The 22866-nt window shown below is 37.4% G+C and overlaps 1 protein-coding gene across 2 annotated transcripts in view; it reads left to right on the top strand.

Moving 5' to 3' along the window:
* FAM193A (family with sequence similarity 193, member A) overlaps window positions 1-22684 on the top strand; it is a 49373-nt gene extending 26689 nt beyond the window's left edge. For both annotated transcript variants that reach the window (XM_009581594.1, XM_009581602.1), the window contains 11 exons: window positions 116-269; window positions 371-550; window positions 3627-3878; window positions 6297-6495; window positions 7808-8080; window positions 8424-8706; window positions 10941-11127; window positions 13007-13237; window positions 15114-15957; window positions 18954-19035; window positions 21779-22684. In XM_009581594.1, coding sequence (XP_009579889.1) covers window positions 116-269; window positions 371-550; window positions 3627-3878; window positions 6297-6495; window positions 7808-8080; window positions 8424-8706; window positions 10941-11127; window positions 13007-13237; window positions 15114-15957; window positions 18954-19035; window positions 21779-21872 — 2779 coding nt within the window. In that variant the 3' untranslated portion in view covers window positions 21873-22684. The remainder of the gene's footprint in view (window positions 1-115; window positions 270-370; window positions 551-3626; window positions 3879-6296; window positions 6496-7807; window positions 8081-8423; window positions 8707-10940; window positions 11128-13006; window positions 13238-15113; window positions 15958-18953; window positions 19036-21778) is intronic.
* The last annotated feature ends 182 nt before the right edge of the window (window positions 22685-22866 follow it).

Below are 22866 nucleotides of genomic sequence, written 5' to 3'. Positions count from 1 at the left end.
GGAACATTTATACAAGTGATGCCCTCCATTTTATTTCATTTTGGTGTTCTACCTGCTTTCACAGTAACTGAGGTTACCGAGCACTGTGATTTATATAAGCCTCTTTTCCCCTCAGTGGTAGTGATGATGAAGATGTTGCGCCGTTATCAGCAAAATTTGCTGATATCTACCCACTGAATAATTATGACGATGCAGAGGTGGTAGCCAACATGAATGGAATTCACAGTGAGCTAAATGGCGGAGGTGAAAATATGGCATTGAAAGACGAGGTACAGCATTTACAGTGTCATATCTTTTTCTGGCAGTTGGATGTGCTCACTGGAGAAAGGCCTGGCCTTCACCCATATGTTAATGAGTTAATGTTGTCCAGTCTCCTCAGGTGAGCAGTACTAGCAGCAGTTCCTCAGAAGCAGATGATGAAGAAGCGGATGGGGAGAGCAGTGGTGAACCACCAGGGACTCAAAAGGAGGAAATGTCTCTTGGAAAAAGGGCATTAAGGAAAGATGAAGCAAAAATGGATAGTCCACCACCTTCTTACCCCAGTCAGCAGGTATAGTAATCTAAAAGAAACCCTTTTAGTAAATTAACTTTTGAAATGTGGCTGCTTGAATGACAAGACACTTACATCTTCAATTAAATATTTAACTTTTAATGTATTAGGTTATCAGTAGGTAGGTATGTTACCTAAAATATTTTTCAGCTGATTGTATATTGTTGTGGCTAATATCTTCCTGTGGTGAAAGCCTGAAATATATTAGTTATATTGAAGGTGGCTTCAGTAAAAGGGGAAACAAGTTTATTCCTGCCTGTATGAATGAGAAACAGAAACTAAGAAGTGTTTCTGCTTGGAAGTTTGAGCTTGGTCTTTGTTAAATGTTAATGTTAAGTTATTTGAAATTAATTCAGGGGAGGAGGGGGAAATGATGCAAGTACTTAGTTAACAGGCACTTCTTAATACTACATCTGAGGACTAACTTTCCCTGTTGAAACCCTGTGTAGTTAAATCCATTGGATGATTTATGGCATGGGTCTTGGGGTAGTTGATGATTTTTTTTTTAATTTTCTTTTTTGTAAATAGTTTAAGATTTTTAAGCTCTTTATTGTAAGGTCACCAAACCACTCAGAGAACGAAGCCTAGAGTATCTGCTCAGCAGGTAGTGGTGTTTGGTTTAACAGCTGAGCACCAAAGCAAAGCATCCAATGGACTTGTCTTTTGTGTATGGCTTTTGTGCGGCTTTTAATTTGAGTTACCCTGCAGCTACCACGCAGGCTTGCTGCTTTGAGAGAGAACATACCAGTCACTTTTATTGCTTATTGTACAAACGAATCCCCATCAGAGGGGGCACCTTTGAGAGCTTAGATGACAGTCAGGTGGGAACTCCTGTTAGATGTTCCCCTGGGATTAGGATGTTTGTAAGGTCTTCGTTCCACTGGAAGTATTTTGTCATGTGTTAAGAGTATTAAGCTACTTTTCTTTCAGCGAGTATGTTGAGATTTTTTTTTTTGTGTATGGTTGACCAATGGCATAATACTTATATGGGCTGAGACCTCTGTCAAACTAGCTTGAAACCGGTGAACAGATTCAGCATTTGTTGTGGAAAATCAAATGAGATTTTGTAAGTCTATTGGCTGTAGGGAAGCAAACTAAAATGCAGGATAAAAAGGTGGCTTTAACCTTTCTCTTTTTTGTTTTTGTTGAGGAAAAAGAATTTTCTCAGAATTATTCTGAGGAACTCTTAATGACTTTTTTTTTAGCCTGATTTTCTGATCAGAGCTGAATATCTACCTTGTAATGCTGCATTCAAGTGATTGATTTCACTGGTACATGTCATGTGCATTTGAGATTTTTTGACATCATCTGTTGGGGTTGCTCATTTACTCGATATCTTTATTCTTCTTTAGATTCCTTTTCATGCTCAGTACCCAAAGGTTGGTCAGAATTGGATTTTGAATCTCACCACATTGTTTGACATATTTTTTCCATTTTCGTTTGTTAGTAGATTAATATTGGTTTCTTGACAATACCAGTCTTTTTTATGAGAAAGTTATTTTTTCCCTCTACACACCTAATTAATTCAATCACTGTATTTTGTTTATGAAAACTTTGGTTGTTAAAATATACCTTGTGTCAAAGGCTATAATGCTTTTAGTTGATAATGGAGAGTTATTTGTTTCTGAGAGGAAGGCATATTGAAGAATACCACCTGTCAATTCTTTTCTAGAAAGCTAAGTTAGCTAATGTTACTTTTTGGAAAAATGCGTACTGCCACATTACTGGGGAAAAATAGCAGTTGGGAAGTGTTCTTAGTATTGCTTCTGGTAAAATTATCTTCCAGTGAAATGTCAGATGACAGTGGCAGGAAAAAGTACTGAGCTGAGAGAGGGAAATGAAGCTGCTCTTTCCTGGGCTGCTTTTTTTCCAAAGTCTTGAATCCTTTTGAGACAACAGAGGCTAATGATACCTTGAGATCAGTAAAAGGCTCTAATAAGGCATGGACTTCTCATGGTTGATGCGATTACGAAATGTTTCATGAGAAATGTCTGCTTCACACAATCGCGGAATAGTTGAGTTTGGAAGGGACATCTGCAGACAGTCTAGTCCTGCCCTCCTGCTCAAAGCAGGGTCATCTAGAGAAGGTTGCTCAGCACTGTGTCCGGTCAGGTTTTGAATATCACCAAGGATGGAGGCTCCAGAACTGCTATGGGTAACATGTTCCAGTGTTCAAGCACTCTCACAAATAAATAAACGCTTTAAGCTTGAGTAGGATTTCTGTATTTCAGTCTGTGCCCATTTCCTCTTGCCCTTTCATGGGATACCCCTGAGAAGAGTCTGGCCCTGTCCCCTTTATTCTTCTCTTCCCCGCACAGTCAGGGAACACACTGGTAAGATCCCCCTGAGTCTTCTCTTGAGGCTGAACAGTCCTAGCTCTCTCAGCCTCTCCTTGTATGACAGATGCTCCAAGGCCTAAATCATCTTTGCGGTCCTTCACTGGACTTGCTGCAGTATGTCCATGTCTCTCTTCTACTGGGGAGCCTAGAATGGGTCCCAGCACTCCAGAGGTGTCTCACTAGTGCTGAGCAGAGTGGAAAGATCACCTCACTTGACATGCTGGCAGTGCTCTGCCTAATGCAGCTCAGGACTACTTCCAACTTTATTAGCTAATCAACCCTTATTACTACTTTCTATACATACTGTTTTTCCATATGCTTGGAAAACTGTGGAAAATAATCATCCAATTTGATTTTTTTATAGCGGGGTAATTAATTGCCTAGAAATGATCAAATGCTGTCAAGGTTCCTATTCCTGTCTGTTCTTGATTATTTGTGTCAGTATCTTGCTTGTTGTCACTGATAGTGGACATTAAATATTTGTATATCATGAAATGCTGTCAATTTTTAGGGCATTCTTTCCTTAACTAAGATAAAGATCCTCCATTAGTGCTTTTACTTCACTACAAGGTTTTTCCATTGGTATTAGGTGAAAGAATTCTGTGGACACTCTGAAAGTATTAATTGATGTATGCAAAATGAAATAATATTGACGATTACTAAGAAAAAAGGATGGGGGAAATAGCTGATTTTATTGTCTGTCAAGTAGATTGAATTTTTTTTTTTTTTCCTGACAGGCTGACCAAGGTCCAAATGCTTGTGAATGTCACGTTTGCAAACAAGAAGCCTCAGGTCTAACAGCCTCTGCACTTGCAACTGGACGCTTGCCTGCTGGCCACCAGTTCATGAATCCTGAAAAACCTGCACATCCTGCACTTCATCTTTATCCCCACATCCATGGACATATACCATTGCATACAATTCCTCATCTGCCTCGTCCACTTATCCATCCCACCTTGTATACAGCCTCTCCCTTTACACACAATAAGGTAAGCCTGACAAAGGAGATGGATGCATCCTGGTCTCAGGAAAAATACTGTACACCTGTATAAACCAGCATGACTGAGTATCAATGAAACCATGAAAGTTGCTTTAAATTGTGGTCTGTTTATTGTAGCCCTTTTAGAGGCAATAGTGAGGGGTAGGGAATAGGACAGATTCAGAACTGGTGGAAGGTTCATACAGCAGGGCTAAGGGTAGCTTTTCTCAGGAAGACTGGTAATTTCCTTACTGTGATTAGAAAGAATGTGGAGTCAAATAAGTCTTCAATAGTGGAAACAGTAATGGGGCTTTAGTCAGTGTGATAGGACTAATTAAATCTTCATTTCCTATATATTGAAAGTCAAAATTTAATATTCCATTTTGGCAATAATATCCTGAGGTTTCTAGTTCAAAATATTAGTGATATAATTTTTTTTTGAGACAATTGAGGTATAGGAGTCTATTTTTAAATGGTTTTGTGCTTTGAGAGAACTTGCTTTTTTGCAGGTTTTGCAAAATTCTTTTGACCCAAAACTTGTAAGTAATAAACAAGAGATGTGGAACAAGGAGTGGGACCAGGTGACTGCTTTTCAGAAGTATGAGTCAAAAGCAAGAATTACTATTAATGTGTTGTTGTTTCACATAGTATTTAAATCAGTTGAACTGTGGGTGCTGCTGAAAGGGGCAAAGCCTTTCTTGTTAGGTACATATTCCTGTCATCTCCCTTTCATCTGGTCCCATGATCCTGTGGTTGCAAGGAGAGTAGATTAGTTCACTAAGACAACTATTACTTACTCTTACTGTCCTTCTTAACATCCACTTCATTTTTTCCTGTTTTATCGGTTTCCCTTATCTTTGTTGCAGTGCACCAGTTCCTTAACTGCAGTGTGCCAGCCTGCCATTTCTCAACAGCCCACTGCCATTCTTCTGAAACCCCTAATTGTTGTTCCCCACCTTCTGCCATCCTTCCGGAGCTCTTTTTACATCCTTTATAGCAGTCTACTCAAGCTCCCATCCATCTACTGAAGCTCTCATCCCTGATCTCTGCTGTCCTTCTTTTCAGAAGACCTTTGTGTAGTGGAACAGCTGCAGTGCACTGTCAAGGCTACACCAGAAGCCCCATGCAGAGTAGCAGGCTGCTAGCACCGAGTGGCTTTGTAGTGCACGCCAGATCTATTAGCTCTGGCACAGCACCTGACCTAGCTGGGCTCCATGTATTTATGTTATGCTGGAGCTAGAAAGACATATGTGGAAGCTGAAGCTTCAGGGAGCTTTTGCCTTTGAAGAGCCAACTGAATTCAGCAGAGCTGGTAGTGAATGAACTAATAAGCCCTGCTGGATCAGGCTTGGTTCATCATGGATAGGCTGTTCTGCCCTGTGAAGTGTTTCTTTGTACCCATGTATACGAGTTTTCTTTTGCAGGATATTCCAGCCCCTCCCACCTTCACCATTAGTCAGATAGTGAAAATCTTTCTGTATAGAAAAAGGAGACTGGGTATATAAGTAGTTTGCTTGGCCGTGAGTGTTTAGACTTTCATGTCTGAAATGTCATTGGACTCAGCTGATATTTTTAATACCTATATCTACTTCTGCATAGCTTTTCATTGCATCAAATCTAGTGCAAAAATAGAACAAGCTCACTTTTCCTTGGCTTTTTTAAAGGTGACAGTAATTGAACATAATGCTTGCATTGCACAAGGTCTCTGGGAGAAAGTTATATTTTAGAATGTGAATAAACAATTTCAGCTAGAAGAAATGGGGTAACCCAGAACAACATACCTCTATAAAACAAGAAAATGTGTGTTCCCTTTTTTTCTCCAGTTGCTTCTTAGAATAAGAGGGTGTATTCCTTGCCTGTTAAGTTTTAAGTGAGGAACCTGTTAATACTTGGAGATGAAAAAAGCAGAATATAATCAACTTTAGAATGATGTTTTCAGATAATAAGTGGTTTATTTCTTCTTCTACTGTGCTTATTTTCAATCCTGACATGTTTGTAATCCCTTTATGACAATTGTCTTATGTGGTAATGATTATCATGTTTGGTTGTGGCAGGTTGGGCTTTGAAAGGCAATAATTCCTAACAAGTTCTACATTCATACAAATACTGTTTTTAATAAAAAATGAGAGCCTACCAATATATATTAAACCAAGTATTTTTGGAGAATGCTTTTTTGTATTCATCAGTTAGCTGAATCTAAAAGCAATGTTTGTGATTATAAAATATAAACATATACATACAATCTGTGTAATATATTATCTTCATTAAAAATTAACAAACCATTCTTTTTACCATTCTGGGAAATATTGTTTATTACGCTTTTTATAATGCCTTTCACAATTGAAACACTATGATTTGAATATTGCTGTTGGAGTGACTGTGTAAGCAAACAGAATATTAATGAGGAAAATACTCTTTATTTTTGCAGGCATTACCGCCAGCTCCAGTTCAGAATCATACAAACAAGCATCAAGTATTCAATGCATCTCTCCAAGATCATATTTATCCAAGCTGTTTTGGGAGCACTCCAGATTGGAATAGCTCTAAATTTATAAGTCTTTGGGGATCAGAGATGATGAACGACAAGAACTGGAATCCTGCTACATTTTTGCCTGATACAATTCCTGGTGAGGGTTTGTTACTACTTCACACTGACTAGTTAAAAGCCTTATGTTTTGAAATGGAGTGTGGCACTTTTTTCCAGGAGTGGTAGGTTTCATCATCATGGTTTTATAAGATGGGATTCTGGCAGAGGTTTGCTGCCATTTCTACTCCAGTGGGACTGAAAATTGAAAAATAAATTCTTATGTCCTGAGGAGAGGATGCTAAAGCCAAAAGAATAGCACACTGTTTTTCACCTACGGTCATTGCAGAGTTATTTTTGTCTTCAGAAGTTTAGGGTTGCAGTGAAATGGGAATTAAGGGGAAACTTAAATAACTTTTGGTCTCCTGCCACAAAGGCCTGTTCTTTTTCTACAAGGTCGTAAGAGCACTGGTAACATGGTACTACATCCTACTACTTCTTATAATGCATGAAGATAACTGCATTGTCATTCAAAATGACAGAGGCATAAATCAAGCAAAAGATGAATTTAAGCCAGGAAGCCTTTGGAAATACTAATCATTAAAGTGAAAGAGAATAGAAGAGAAATAACAACATATATAGATATAGATATGTATCTTTCCATTCACATCATAGCAAATATTAAAATGCCTTTTTTTATTTTATTTGACTTGTATGAAAAAGGAAGCTTGGGTTTGTGTGTTGGCTTTTTTCAGGCTGATCTGCTGCTAACTTGTGTCAAGCTACTACAGCGATATTAAAAGAGAAAGGCATTAAAAACCTCCAGAAAAATTCCCTACTAGCATAGCTCATCCATTTACAAATGTAGTTATGGGTAGCTGTTCCAACAGATGGTTAGTGGCTTCCAAGCTTGTGTGGAAGTTCTATCACAAAGGTGTTACTGTAGTTAGCTGGAGTTACGAATAAGTAAAGATAAGATTTATGATGTTATATTGATAGAAGGATATGTTATTCCTGCTTATAATTGTTGCATGACTAACCTGGACTTCAGATATTGAAGCTTCTATACTTAGCATGTAAAATGATGTCCAATTTTAATTTTTAAATTGTAAGTGAAAAAAGGTATCTGTAGCATCTTTGCCACTTGTGAACACGCATTTAGTAGTGTTCTTAAAATTGTAACTTTAAGGTTTGTGACTTCTGCTCTGAGACTTCTTAGCACTTTTTGTTACAGCTATGTTATTTGGGGGGGAAGGAAGGGGAGAGGCGGATCGCTTCACTAATCCTACCAAGCCAACACTAACAATATATCCTTGTTTGTCTGCATCTAAATTATTGAATGTTTAATTCTAAATGCCATAAAGACAATTCTGTAATTCTGTGATTCTTAATTACTATGTGTGTTTCAATTGAAGGGAGTGATATATTAGCACCAGCGCTCTCAGAAATAAGACCTGAAGCACTTCCTACTACATCTAGCAATGAAGCAACAGCAGTTACTGACAGCAAAGAGAAAAAAAATGCTGCAAAGAAGAAATGTCTGTACAATTTCCAGGATGCCTTTATGGAAGCTAATAAAGTTGTCATGGCAACCTCTTCTGCCACTTCTTCTGTTTCATGCACAGCTACTACAGTGCAGTCAAGCAGCAACCAATTCAAAGTATCATCCAAGCGACCTTCATCAATAGGTAAGGATTTGTAATTCACATACAGCTTAGTAACTGACTCAAGTACATTTAGCTAACCATAAAGATTTGTATATATTTATTTTAGTAATACTATGTATCTTGATGATTTTCATTAATTGCTGTTCTTACTACTCCTGAGTTGTAGTCTCTGTACTCCTGGATTAAAGAACTTTGTAAAAGACCTTGATGTTAGAGTTTGGGACTGAAGAGAAAGGTGTTGAACTACTACCACGTTTTTACAGAAGCTGAGAACATCCAGCACTTTGCATGATTGCTTGGGTAGTTAATGGAGACTTAATTAATTATTTTTAATTGTAAGTGGTTTCTTTTTTCCCCAATTTAGGTGAAGTGTTCCACAATATTAATAAAGAGGACCATAGACATTCTGCACCAGTTGCACCACGAAATAGTCCTACCAGTTTAGCATCCCTTCCTTCACTGTCTCCTGCTGCACTGTCTCCAGCCTCTACACCACATCTTCCAAATCTTGCTGCTCCTTCTTTCCCCAAAACTGCTGCAACAGCCCCTGGATTTGTGGATCCTCATTCAGGTCTTTGTCCTACTACAGTTGCACCTCCTACTTCAACCACAGACAGCTCTGTAAGTGCCCCACCAAGTGTCTGCAGGTAAGTTTGTTGTTGTTGTCGTTCGTTTTTACAGTAGAAGGGGAATTAAAATACAGATACCTTTTCTCCTTTGCTAATGGTTGTAGCGTGAAAGAAGAGTTGTCTGTATTCAGCAGATGAGACTGAGTTCTGATACTTAGTACATAACTTGGTGTGAAACTTTACGGGTATTATTTCCATTGCAGAATCTAGTTACTGAATTTAGAGGCTTAAAAACAAATGTTTGCTCAGTTTTAGAAATGTGGCCTGGGGTAAATAAGTCAAGCTGCATTCTTTCTTACTCTGTCATTGTCACTAGTGATTGCTGCTGCTGACACACAAACCTGTTGTATAATGTATCTGTTTTCTGTCATTTTTAATGAAAAGCTGTGAAAACTTAAGAAGTCTGTAGACAGTTTTAGCTCAAACTATAAGAAGGTCATGGTCATACGTACTCTTGAAACCTGCGACAGAGTAACACATTTTCCTGATTGCACTTAAGACTTTTTAGTCAGTCCCACCATGTATACAGGGGTTGAAGTGTGGAAGGATGTTCTGATTTCTGAAGGTTTTCAAAGGTCTTGGAGGTTGAGAGGAGTTTGGTGGAGCTGTCTGCTGGTAGTGTTATGTATTGTGGCAGACAGACAATGGTGCCAACACTTTGATATGTCTGAAGAGTGCAGGCATAACAGAAAAGCAATTGAGTCATTGCTCAAGTACTCTGACCTGTAGGGCTGCGCTCGTGGTTGCTATGAATGTAGTCTCCTGGCTACTGCAGTAGTTTTCAGAAGATGATGTGAGATTTAGGCAGAGTTAGAAAACTGCATACCTGAAGTGCTTCTAAAAATGCCCTTATTTCTGTTATCAACTCGTTTTATTGATGATACCACAAAATAAGTAACTGTTCTTTCATGCTTGAGAAATTATTGCAATTTTGTAAAGAAACTTTCTTACCTAGTGCAGGGAGAGAATTGAATATAGGCTATTTAATGCAATAGAAATCCAACTTTTATCATGATCTCCAGGTGCTAACATGATAAAGTAGGTTTAGTTCGTAAGGAATGAACTGGGAGAGAACCCAGAAACAATTACAATTCATACAGTCTGTATGAATCAGTGATGTGCTATAATGGGAAAAACTGCTTTATGCTCTAGTCTTTCAATCTAGCAACTGAGTGACAGAACTAATGAAGCCTTGATTTCTATGGAATTGTATCAGTTACCCCAGCACATGCTATCCCACCGTGCCACTGGGCACTGTAATGCTAACTCTTAACAGGCAAGAAACAGTGATGCCAAGGCTGCTCAAACTGACTAGTCAGAATGTTTGCACTGACTGGCAGTATCTCCTGTTAGGTGCAACAGTTTTGCCTGCCTTTTCCCTAACTAGGATACTGAAGTTGAACAATTTTTTATTCTGTCCTGGTCACTAATTCTTGAAAAACTTACGGAGCGGGGGAGGGGAATAAGGTTAGGAAGAAGATTCACATATATTTTGCAGATAAGACAGATTATGGCCTGTTTTCACCTTTCTAATATAAGAACAAAGAAATGCTAATGCTAGATGAGTGGAATTTTTTAAAAGTACTTTTTATATTTGAAGCAAGATCACATCAGTTTTAAAAGAACTGGACAGTAGATATGTTGGGCACACAGTTATGCAGAGCTCTGGAGGGAATAAACTGCTATGTACCTGCTTATTGAAGAGACGTGCTAGTATTTCCCCTTGAAAATAAAGGTGCAAACAGGGTAAAGGGAACATTTTGGTTTTAGCTGACCTTGAATTTTTTATTTAAGTCAAGATTTTGAAAAAATCTATCTAAAACCAGGGGGGTTTAGAAATCAGTTGAGTATTTTGCAACTGCACAGCTCTCTTCAGACCACAAGTGATGAGATGGGCAGCAGTTTCAAAACAATTCCATTTTAAAAGCTAAAATCACTGCTTCTGAAACTATTTTATCTGTTTAAAGCCAGAAGAACAGATCCAAAACTCATTCTCTAGGCTGCTCGTTCAGTGAGTCACTAAATGAGTTTCTCATCACTTTCCCATGTATCATCTTATCTTGCTGCTTGGTTTTGAGCATCTCTATTTGCAAGCTACTGGATGAAGGCTTTAGGATTTGATGCATCACTGGTGGCTGATATCCCAGTTTGAGAGTCATTGTTCCTGGCAGATGTACATATAACTGTATATGTTTGGGTTGTTTTTTCATAATACCTGGAGTTTTTATAAGCTTTTTCTTAATTTAACATAGTGATCCTGATTGTGAGGGCCATCGCTGTGAGAACAGTAACACGTATGATCATCAACAGTATGATGGAGAGGAGAGCCAAGATGAAGACAGCTGTTCAGAGCATAGCTCCAGTACCTCAACATCCACAAATCAGAAGGAAGGAAAATACTGTGACTGCTGTTACTGTGAGTTCTTCGGCCATGGAGGAGTAAGTTGTTGGATTTAATTTTTTTTTTTATTTGCTTTTTTGTCGCTTACTCATCGTTGATTGCATGTGAGGTATCAGACTGCAACTAAGAGGGTGGCATTGGAGCTCGCTCAAGAGAAGTAGTAGAAGAAAGTAATTTTCCTCTTTGAAATGAAGAATTTAAACAAACCTTTCCAGTTGAAAGCAATTCAAGAGCAATAAAAATGACTAAAAAATTTCAGAAGCAACTGACTTGGATAATAGATACAATGTTTGACTGAAACTGCAAACAGGGGCATTGAGCCATTTAAATAACTTTAAAAAAAATCCATGCACTCATCTGTAATAGTGTAATTATAAATAATGTGATGAGTTTGAGTAAAAGTACACTTAATATAGGATATTTTTTAAAATGTTCATGGCAATGTATGAGCCATTCTTCCATCTGTAAAAACAGCAATCCTCACAGTATTCATTTTAACTTGATTTAATAAAAAAGAAAAAAAAAAAAAGAAAAAAAAAAAAGAAAAAAGAAACTTTTCTTACCTAGAACTTAGGCAGTGTAAGTTTAAATTATACTTTTATCAAAGGAAAACCCAAACTGCATTTTCCCTGTTTTCAGTATTACAAACAATTTTACTTACTGATGCATTTTGATAGGCACTGGCTTCTATTTGTATTTAAAGGGTGTTTTGAAGAAATTATGAAGTTCTAAAGCATGCAGGTTATACAAAATCTTTTCCCTTATGTTCTTTATTTTAATACTTTGTTTGAAGCATCCTTAAGTTAACTTCATACCAGTAACATGTCTAGTGAATTCTTGTAGTCATATCTTTTCATTTGCACAAATGAAATGCTAAAAGCTGTTAAGTTGCCACATTTATTTTTTTCTTAACTTAAATCTGACCTCGTTTGCAAATCTGTCTGTTGTCTGTTTTAGTAATCAGTTAACTAGTAGAATTTGAGTCTCTGGCATTTTTTTCCTATTTGAAGTAAAAGCTCAGTTTATTGGCCATGTATTTGATCAGATGCAGTTTCACATTAGGGCTTGAAGTGAATTAAAAGCCCCTGTCCTGTGGCTGAAAGGGGCAGGGAGGAGGTCCCATTTCTCGTTGCATGTTCCCACCATGTCCATGATTGATCTGTCTTTGATAGTTGTCTGATTGCACAGTAAGTTATTCATTTTGCTGAAGTGGCAGAACACTACAGGATTTTTAAGTTAATAGGCTTTGTTTTGCCGGTTTAATGAGTTGAACTGGTGTAGCTCTAAACAGATGGGCACCGGATCTGGTGCAGGAGGGGAGAGGGTTAAGGCAGCAGGAGAGGAGGAGGAGTGAGGAGTTGAGAGGCAGGAGCAGTGGATGGGAATACAGATATGAAACATGACGCAAGGATTCAACTTGCAGCAGTGTTAACAAGTTAATGATGCGAGTCTGCTGGAGGTATGCTGGCACGCTTCAATGCAGGTAATCAAGCCTTCACAGTTACAGCCCAGAGGCCCATGTAGCCCAAACTCTGAAACAGACTTCATAGAAAATGGAAACAGCAGCAAGTGTCTGCTTCTTTCAAATTTTCAAATGTGGTATACTGATCACAAGAGAATATGGAAGTCTCTTTTCTTGCTTTTGAAAGCATCTTTGTCTTCTCACTTGTGCATTCCTCCACAAGATCAGTCATTCTTTCAGTTGGAAAATACAGTTCACAAGCTAGCACCAAGTCTGACACGTCTGTTTGCCTGTTAAATACACCTTTAGGTACACATACAAACAATAAGGAGTTTGATATTAAGGTTTGGACCTTCCAAGTTATTTGAAGGTCTCTAAAATTTCAAAATCTCAAAAGTATTAGGTCAGTGAAATATTTATATCTAGTCACTAAATTTTTGTCTCGTGTCCTTCAGCCTCCAGCTGCACCAACCAGTAGAAATTATGCAGAGATGCGGGAAAAGCTTCGTTTACGTCTAACAAAAAGGAAAGAGGAACAGCCGAAGAAACCAGATCAGATCTCTGAAAGGGAAAGTGTTGTTGACCACCGAAAGGTGGAAGACTTGCTACAATTTATAAACAGCTCTGAAACCAAACCAGTAAGCAGTTCTCGGGCAGCCAAGCGAGCCAGACATAAGCAAAGAAAGGTAAGACATAAAAGTGTGTTTATCCTAGACGTCATGTTTTTGAATCTGTGCACTCTCTGTAAGTATACCACTGTATACTGACTTTATAATAATGGTATCATTGTTTTCTGTGTAGTTTGTGGTACACTGCCTGTTTGTATACACACAGCTAGCTTACCTGTTCTGATGCTGCCTGAGGAGTTACATAGTAGACTGGGAAGATTCCTCACAATGTCATTGTCATGTGTTTTGTTGCACTTCAGCTTTATATTGGAATTTCCCACACTTAAGAAAGCTATTTCAAAGTGTCAGAAATATTAAGAATTTGATTGTTTTGTAGAATTGACATTTAAAAGTGGGAGAAGTTAGAAAACTAGTGTTTCTTTATTGGGGTAATGGTTATGATAAAGTGTCTCTGTAGGAAGCCAGGAAACGTAAGGTCAGTGCTTTTATGAGAGTGGAAAAGTCAAGGTTTCGTATTTTTAGAATGATTGCACTGGGCACCTTGCTGTCCTGATTGAAAGAGGTTAAGCGCTGTGCCACATGATGGCACAAAGGGCTATCCCAAGCCAGAGTGAAGTGGCAAGCTGTAGAGAGGGGGCAGGGAAGAAAAAATTACGGGTTGCTTTCAAATGGAAATTGGCAAAAACATTTCTAAAAAACTCTAAAGTGTTACAGTGAAATTATTTTTTTGAAAACAATATCTACTGAGTTAATAGAGGAAACTTTTTTTTTAAGTTGAAAAAGCAGGATATTGGCTTTTCTTACTGCAGCTCAAATATCAGCCTTAGGTATAAAGTTCAAGGTTGCAATGAGATTGATTGCTGAATGTTTTTGAATTCTGGTAAGCATGTTGTGTGACCGCACTGTAAATATTTCTTGTTTGTGGATTTGCTTGCCAGCACTAATTCTGCATTCTTTAAATGCTTCCATAGGTTTGGAAGACCTGATGTTCACAAGTTATATTCTTTACGTTCATGTTGTAGCACTATTCAGCAACTTGAGGGCTTAGTGAGTTATTTATAAATCAAATTCACTTTGCAAAATTCAGTTTGCTCTTGCAATGCAGTTTGAGCATAAGAAGTGGAAGATTCTCATATCATTTTTTGCACAACTTTGATAACTGTGAAAAAATAATCCTACACAGGCACTTCTAAATGTGCAAGAAAATAAATGGACATGATTGTTCTCAGTGTACAACTTTCTTTCATTTTGCTAATGATGCAAGATCAATGCTGCACAGCAAAGTTTTAGGCATTTGCAGTAATGGCTGGAAAAAATCCCTTGTGTCCTTGTTTCATGTGGTTAATGAACTTATGGCTAACAACAGAAAACTTTACCTTCCTTATTATTTTTGACAATTTTTAATGTAGCTTTAACGTGCTTAGTGTCTTGCTGTAAAACGTTTTGAATGATTGCTCTTCCTAATGTTCATGAACACTGAAACAGAGCAACTCTGCTACCGTAGCAAGAGAACGGGTAAGCGATGCAACATGATGCAAACCTAAGTTACCTTAGTAATACATGCAGTTGTTGAGAATGAAGCAGAATGTTTTGTTTTCAGCAGCTTTTTTTTTATAGAAAGCTTTGGTATGGAGTTAAGCTTAGCAGTAGCAAAGAGAACGTCAACAGTTGGTATTAACAACAGTCAAATATGTTACAGAAACATAGAAGATAGAAATATGGAAAGGATTTTAATTGTACTTTAAATGTACTTTAAAGGGCAGCTTTTGTATAAATAGTTATTTGCTTGCTGCGCAGGCTTCTGGATTAAGTATGTTCATATGTTACAAATCATAGGATTTGTAATGTTCATAGAGAAAAGTAGTAATAATCCCTAAAACTCTTCATTTCCAAAATATTTGTCACTTTCAATAAACCTATTGTTATTTTGTAGCTTGAAGAAAAAGCTCGTCTTGAAGCAGAAGCCAGGGAGAGGGAGCATCACCAGTTGCTTGAGGAACAGAGGCGGCGAGAGGAGGAAGAAGAAGAGAGGCTGAAACAAGAATTACAACGGCTTCAAGAGCTTCAGCAGTTGCGGGCTGTAAAGAAAAAGAAGAAAGAGCGAACAAGTAAAGACTGTCAGAAGGTGGACATGCTTACTCGAAACTGCCAGGCAGTGAAGGAATCTGTCCCAAATGCATCCGAAGACATTCAGAATGGTACACTTGAGCAATCAGAAAAGATAGAAACCTCCTCCGGTTCACTGTCAAGACACATGAATCATACAGAACAGAGGCCAGTTTCAGAGACAGGCTGTGAACTATCCAATCCTGTAAACACTAGAGACTCAAAGCTGCTTTATCAGAAAGAGGGGAGTGTAAAGCAGCATGAACCCCTCTCTTTTCTGCTTGATATTATGCACCAACATAAAGAAGGAAACAGCAAACAGAAACTAAAGCAGATAAACAAATCGTGTGCTGAACAAATGAAAAAGCCTGTTGAATCCCCCAAAGCAGCTGAGATTCAGACTAAAACCAGAAACCAAATAGAATCCAAAGCAAAAGCAACAGAGCTCCCAACACTTGCAGAACCTAAAAAAGAGGAGAAGAAATTAAACAATAACAACAAAAAACAGTTGAACCATGTAAAGGAAGAGAAAGCACCCGTAACAAGTGAATCTCCTTCACCAAGTGAACAGCAACAAAATAATAAGCTAATACTTGCAGATTCTCCTCAACCAAAAGGCAAGAACAAGAAAAACAAGAAGAAAAAAGGGGACAAAGTCAACAATTCCATTGGTAAGTGTATAAGAAAGTTTGAAGAACTTGGGTTGTTTTTTATTGTTACCATTTACGTCCAAAAGTTTGAAATCTTTATCTTCAGTCATTCCTGCCAACGTAAATTAGAGAAACAGAAAAACTGGTGTCAGGAAAACCCAAGTAGTTGTAATTATAATAATTAGGAGATGCATATAGTTTTGGTAAAGAGGTGTAGGATACTTTAAAGAACGAATAAACTAGCTGCTGGTTTTGTATGGGGATTTTGTCAGTTAAGAAAGCCAGTCTCTTCTGTAAAGCCTATCTTGCTTAAAATAAATATTTAAAATAATTCAATATTGTGCTGAAATCCATTTTGAACTTCTTTAAAAGCAAGGTTGTTTCTCATACAGCATTAAGAGTATAGTCTAAAGTTGGCCTTACTCTTTGAGCAAGGAAAATAAGGGATTTCTGCAGCCAAAGAAATGATCATTCATGCAGAAATGTGCATTTTCTCAGTGGAAATAATTCCTTTCATACATTAATTACATTAACAGGTGAAGTAAATACAAAAACTAATTTACTATTTTTTATTTGCCAGAGTGAAAACTTACAGTGGGATGTTAATTAGTTGATAATATTGAGTGTTTTCTCCACGTGAATATTAGTTTGTGCTAGTAAACAGATTTTTTTATTTATCTGATAGAAATAGTAAAACCATAGAAGATTGAGTTGACTCAAACAAGTGGCACTTGCATAATTTTTTTTCCCAACGTATTTTTTTATTTTCCTGAAAACATCTAACAGCCAATACCAGAGCTGAGAAGCGCATGCAGTGCTAGCTGGTTGGCTTTGTCAGCACGCTAACCTAACTGCCATTCTTAGGCACCAGTTTCTTCCTGCACACGCTTGGTCTCTGCTGGGACTGCCAGTTGGGATGGCAGTTTTGCGGTATGGACATCTGTCTGCTCGGAGCACCCAGTCATTCCCCTGGGAATCACCCAATAGCTGAGTGGTAACAGTGCATAAATTAAATGTCCATTCACCAGAATGACTTAATATTGCAGTTCTCACTGCCGTTCTGTCTGGTAAGCACATCAAGATACAAGATCTTAATCCTTTGGCAGTCTCTGCCAGTGTCTCAGAATACTTAAGTTTATTAAGCTTTGTTACAAAAATGTAAACCAAATTCCTGGTTGTTGCAAGTGCTAGGTGTAGAGCCCAACTTTGTTTTTGTGGTTTCATGGTTGGGTTGAGTCAGCCCACCAGTTTTTCTTTTTAACTCTTCTTATGTTCAATGTTTCTATTCTGTGTCAATCTAGCCGCGATACAGCATTGAACCCTTTTCTCTGATACCTTAATTCTTGTGCATACTGTGTTGTGGTGTGTTTGGGTTTTGGTTGTTTTGTTTTTTTTTTTTAATTTACCAAGAAGAATGTACTCCAATCATTGGAGTAAGACAAAACTCTAGAATTAGGAGCAGAAAGACTGGAGACATTTGAAGGATAAACTATTGAAGGGGGTGGTAGTGGTGGAGGGTTACTGTAGGAGAATTTAGGTAGCTTCCTACATCATTTCTTCCTCCCTGCCCCTTACCTTTTTTTTTCCTGCTGCTTAAATCAAGTATAGTTAGAATTTCTGAAAATGAATGTTGAAATGTGAAAAAACATGGGGACATGTTTCTGAATTTGTAAAGAGAGAATTGTGCTGCTCTCTGAAGGGTCAGGACTGGATCACCACTTTGAGTAGTTCCGACTTTAGAACTACAAGAAAGATACTGTAATATACAATTTTTCATTTAGCTGTAATTTCTTAAAGACATAGCATTGATGTACCAAATTAGCAAAGGCACAAAAAATGAACTAAGAAAAAATGAGAACTAGGGTAATTGAAAGAACATGAAAAAAAGGTAACAAAAGTTTGGAGGTTTTTTTAACTGAGTTTTAAAATTAAGTGTTAAGGCAGTGAACGTTACTGCTTTTGGTGTGATCTCTGTTTCTTGAAGAAATTTATTCTGGCAGAGTATTTTAACTCCTTGTTGTGAAGAGACTGAAGAAAACTAGGGGTATAGAGATGCCCTGTGTTTATAGGGTTTTCTGGTTCTTCAGAAGTAAGTTGCACGGCATTTTGGAATGCCTTTAGAAGAGAGTTGTTTGTTCTCGTAATCTCAAGGATTCTAGAGAGTCCTGATGTGTACTAGATGTTTTCGGTTAGTTTCTTTGTCTCACCCTTTTTGGAACAGGTTCTGAAGCTTCTTCAGAAATGAGATTGGAGTATATATGTAGTAAGAAAAGAGACTTTAAGAGGAAAATGCTCAAATTGGTTTCTACAAAAATTTACACTTTCTGAAGCTTTTTTTTTGAAGTACAAAAGAGAACCATACACAGAGACAGTATAATATACCAACAGACTTTAAAGAGACTTCGTTGCTATAGCTGAGGCCTAAATTCAGGCCACATTAAAATATGTTAAAAAACATTAAAAAAAAAAATTCCTAATTGTAGGTAGCATGACTTAGACTTTTGCAGACACAGCGGGATGATCATGTCCCAGATGGAGTACAGCAGCTCTACAAACCCAGAATTCTTAAAATATTTTTCTTTATAAATACCATTTTTAAGATGTTTCTAAAGCTGCCTTTTTAATAGTAAGGCCAACAAATTTCAGGCAGTCAAATGCTATTCATTAGCTATCTGATTCATCGAGCCCTTTGTATAATTTGACCTTCTCATCTGTATTCCAGGTTTATGGCATCTTTTGCAACCCATGCAATCAGTAAATTTACTGTTGATTCATCTCTTCCTTGTTCCCAGTGTAACTCCTTAAAGGCTAAGCAAAAGTACTAGTACAGGGTTTTTAAGAAGTGTCTTTCTAGTTATAAGTTTATATTAATTCAGCTTAAACATGAATAATCAATAGTCTACAAAGTTCAGGCAGTTCTCCAAAAACATCTTTAATGCAGTTTCTTCAAGCTTCTTCCTCTCTCCATCCCACCTCCCCATGGAATCTAACGTAGTATCATCCTTTTTCCTTTGTAGATGATGTGTTTCTACCCAAAGACATTGATCTAGACAGCGTGGAAATGGATGAAACAGAGCGAGAAGTGGAGTATTTTAAAAGGTAAAGTGCTGTAATCCCTACACATAAAGCTGTTGTACTTCTTCCCATATGCCATGTTTTTTTAAAAAAACAAAACAAAACAAACAAACAAACAAAACCAAAAAACAAACAACAAAAAAACCACACCACCACAACTTAATAGCTAAGTCCTAGCAGAAAAGCCTGTTTTGTAACATAGCAAATCTTATTACAGCTGACATTCTGAATACTGTAACAATCACCAAAGCTGTAGATTTATGGACACAGATTATAGCTGAGTAGCACAAATACAGAAATGAGTGCCAGAATCATCTATTTGTCCCCCAGGTTCTCATCAAGGCTTTCAGAATATCCTCAGTTACCATTTTTTTTCTGTAAGCAAAGTTTGCATGAATATTTCTTTTATTATCCACACAGACTAAATACTGATTAGTCTTTTTTTTTTTAAAAAAAAAAAAAAAAAGCTATGTTAGGTGTTAAGTGTTGAACAAATAAAACTTTACATTTTAAATTCCAGAACAGATGCTTCAAAAAGGTTGGTTCATGATGTTTTCTTCCTTGTTTATAGAAGCCATTAGGTTGGTATTTTATACTGTACATGAAGTAGAGATGAGTGGGATATTAGCTTATGCCAATCATAAAGAGGGGATGCTTATGCAAGTGCAGCAACAGTAAAAGAATAGTATGAACCTGTGCTTATGAAACTTTTTTCTTCTGTGCATTTTGGTTGCTTTTGGGATTTACGCATCACATTAGCTACCTTTAAATTCCTCAAATATGAGCAGACAGCTCATGTTTAAATAATGTAGCACATGTTCTTGCATAATATTGAAATCTACTCAAATTTGTGTTCTTTAATGGTGGCTGGTTTCCCATGAATACATCTAGTAAGCCTTTCATCACGATAGCCAAATCTGAAATGTTACAAATAAATCAGTTTCCTGCAATTGAATAATTTAGGAATCAACAGTAGTATTTCACAAAACAACTAAAGCCGTTTGTTTAAAGGGTGGGGTTTTTAAGAAAGGGCTTTCAGTATGGATTTCAAGTTCTCTCCTAAATTTATATAGTTTTGATAGTCTGTGTACCTGGGATGTAATGTCTGTCTAGGTCTTGCAAAAGACAGAGTACAACTGCTTCTCCGTGCTGCTTGTTATTACTATACAAAATGCATATGTCTGTGATTATTTGTGGGGTTACAATGTACTAGAAGACAAAATTTTCAAAAGAACATACTCCATATTCTTAAAAATTATTTTTGAGTGGTGCCAATTAAAGGATTTTATTTTTAATCAAAATGTAGGTTTGATAGGTGAAATGTGGCATATAAGATAGTGCTAGTATTGGTATAGCATAAGCCTTTGTTATGGGTTTCATGAAATATTCTTAGCTTCCTTCAAGTTTGCAGTATCTGTAACAAGAAAATAGAAGGGTTCTTTTCACCGATTCTCTACTTCCAATAGGACAAATGAAGCAGTGTCTTATATTTGTGGAAGTGCAGCTGAAGTTTGGAGATCAGCTTGTCAAATGTGATTCCAAATGAAGAGTTAAAACTTGTAACTGTATTGTTTTATAATCAATTCAGTAATTGGTGTAATCTATTCCTTTACTGTCATCTGTTAGGAAGTGTGTGTTACCGCCCAGTTTTTTTATGTATACCTGTTTAGAAAAGGTGTCTGAAATGCCCTGATAGGTGCTGTTCTAGGGGAGAAAAACAGCTACTTAATGCCGTGAAGACACCTTTAATGCGTATGTTTTCTATAACTTGATAATTTGCAACATAATACGTAGAAGGCTAGCAACATTGCTTGTTTTAATAACCCTCTATGGCAATGAGCTGCACAGGCCTGCTGAATTCATATTCTTTACTTATAGCTTGTTAATTCATAATCTTTTCTTCTTGCTTTCTAGTGGTGTAATAGATGGATACATTAATTACACCCTGACTTCAGATTTAATTTTGCAAGCTACTTCTAACTTTAGTATAGAAAGAACAAAATAAGTTTAGTTCTTCTAACCTTCCACTGTACCTTTCTATTTTGCTCCTCCTCTCTGCTCCCCTTTTTTGGCTTTCAGTGGTTACAGAAGCTGTATAACCTTCCAGAGTGGGGTATGCACTACTTTGATGCTGTCATGCAGCCTTTAGTCTAAACAAGCTACACCTTGCCTTGGTAAAGGACTTCAGCATGAATTAACTATCACTGGCATACCTGCACATGCCAACCTTTTGAAAAAGTTCTTCCATAAATTGTGTTCAGTGAAAGCGAATAAGTGGATTTTTGTTCTAAAGGTGCTTTTTCCAGGCATGTGGGGTACTTATCTGCTGTATCATAAACAAAGCTCCTTTCCCTAGGTCTTTGTCTCAAACATAACTTTGCTGTATTCAGAAGAGAAGCAGCAGTGTCCCATACCATTGGTGCTTCTGCTTTACGCATTACCTACTGCTTGTTCTTACTGTTACACGGTTTTTGGTAAATACAGCAATGTCAGCTCTGTTTCTAGTTAACATTCAGCTAGCTTCTGTGTTGCTAAATATGCAGTGTTCTTTGCTACTTCTTTCACTTACTCTTGATAATGCAGTGGTGTTTAAAGTAACTGGTTTATGATGTATTTGAGTGATGGAGAAGTGACTATTTTTATGTGTTTTTTTTTTTTAAGAGGTTTTGTCTTTCTGAATGAGGTTTTGTCTTTCTTCAAAAGAGGGTAACACCTGTGGTTTGATTTTAAGTATATTTGTTTCACTTTATCGCTTTTTTCTTTTCAGATTCTGCTTGGATTCTGCCAGACAGACAAGGCAGAGACTTTCCATCAACTGGTCCAATTTTAGCTTGAAAAAAACCACCTTTGCTGCACATTGAAATGACACAATATGGGGAGGGAACCCTGCAGGAATCAATGAACGACAACTCCACTTACCTGTCCTGCTGTGCTGAGAGCTTATCTGGTCTTGAGCCAGTGCTGCCTTGCCTTGTCCCCAGTGCTGTGTGGATCTGCACTGAACCCTTTGGCCTGATAATTCTTGCGGACTGAAAAATTGCCACTTTCTACCTGAATTTGTTAGCTTGTGTGCTTGTAGTCTGTGAGTGAGACTTACTTGATTGTAGCTGTATGCCGTTGGAGTTGGAACAATAGCTCTTTTCCATCTCCTTCTGAATGCCTTGGCCTCAAAGACTTTAAATTGCTTAGGCTTGGGTGGAGGCCAAAATACTAGTTTGCATCATCTGCAGTGGCTCCTGTCACTTCTGCATCTAGCTATGTTTTGTCATTCTGACTCCTGACAAAGGAATGGACCTAGTCAGTTGTGCTTTCATCTGCTCCAGAATTCTCCTGACGTGACTTCATGAAAAAAGAGGCTCTTATGGGACAAGTATTTCCTCAGTTCTTTCACAATCTACTGTTTAAGAGTGTACAAGTTACGCTATTTGTGTTTTGATTTTTTTTTTCCCCCCTGACTTGTAGCCAGCTTGTGTAAGAATACTTGCAGAATGAGAAAATTTAAAAAAGAACAGTACTCACACTATCAAATCTGTTATAGAGTGTATAATTGTATTAACACTGAAGCCTAACTGGCTACTTTTTTAACATATTGTTAAGTAATATTAAAATCATGTCTTTCTTTTTGAAAGATGGAATACATTAGTATGGCAGAAGACTTGTGTCTTGCTTTTTTCTGCTTGGGTGGGGGAAGGGAAGGAAGAAACATACCAAAAAAATAATGGTCTTCTAAACTAAATTTCATCTTGTGTCAGAATTGGTCAGTGAATGCTACTTAACTTTAGCATATTCCTCTATGAACACTTGTTTGCCAGCTTACCTGATGGGAAAACTGCTATCTGCTAGAGCAAGAAAGAC

Source organism: Fulmarus glacialis, unplaced genomic scaffold, assembly GCF_000690835.1.
Source record: "Fulmarus glacialis isolate BGI_N327 unplaced genomic scaffold, ASM69083v1 scaffold2660, whole genome shotgun sequence".
Classification (NCBI taxonomy): Eukaryota; Metazoa; Chordata; class Aves; order Procellariiformes; family Procellariidae; genus Fulmarus; species Fulmarus glacialis.
This window is presented reverse-complemented; position numbering and strand designations above follow the sequence as displayed.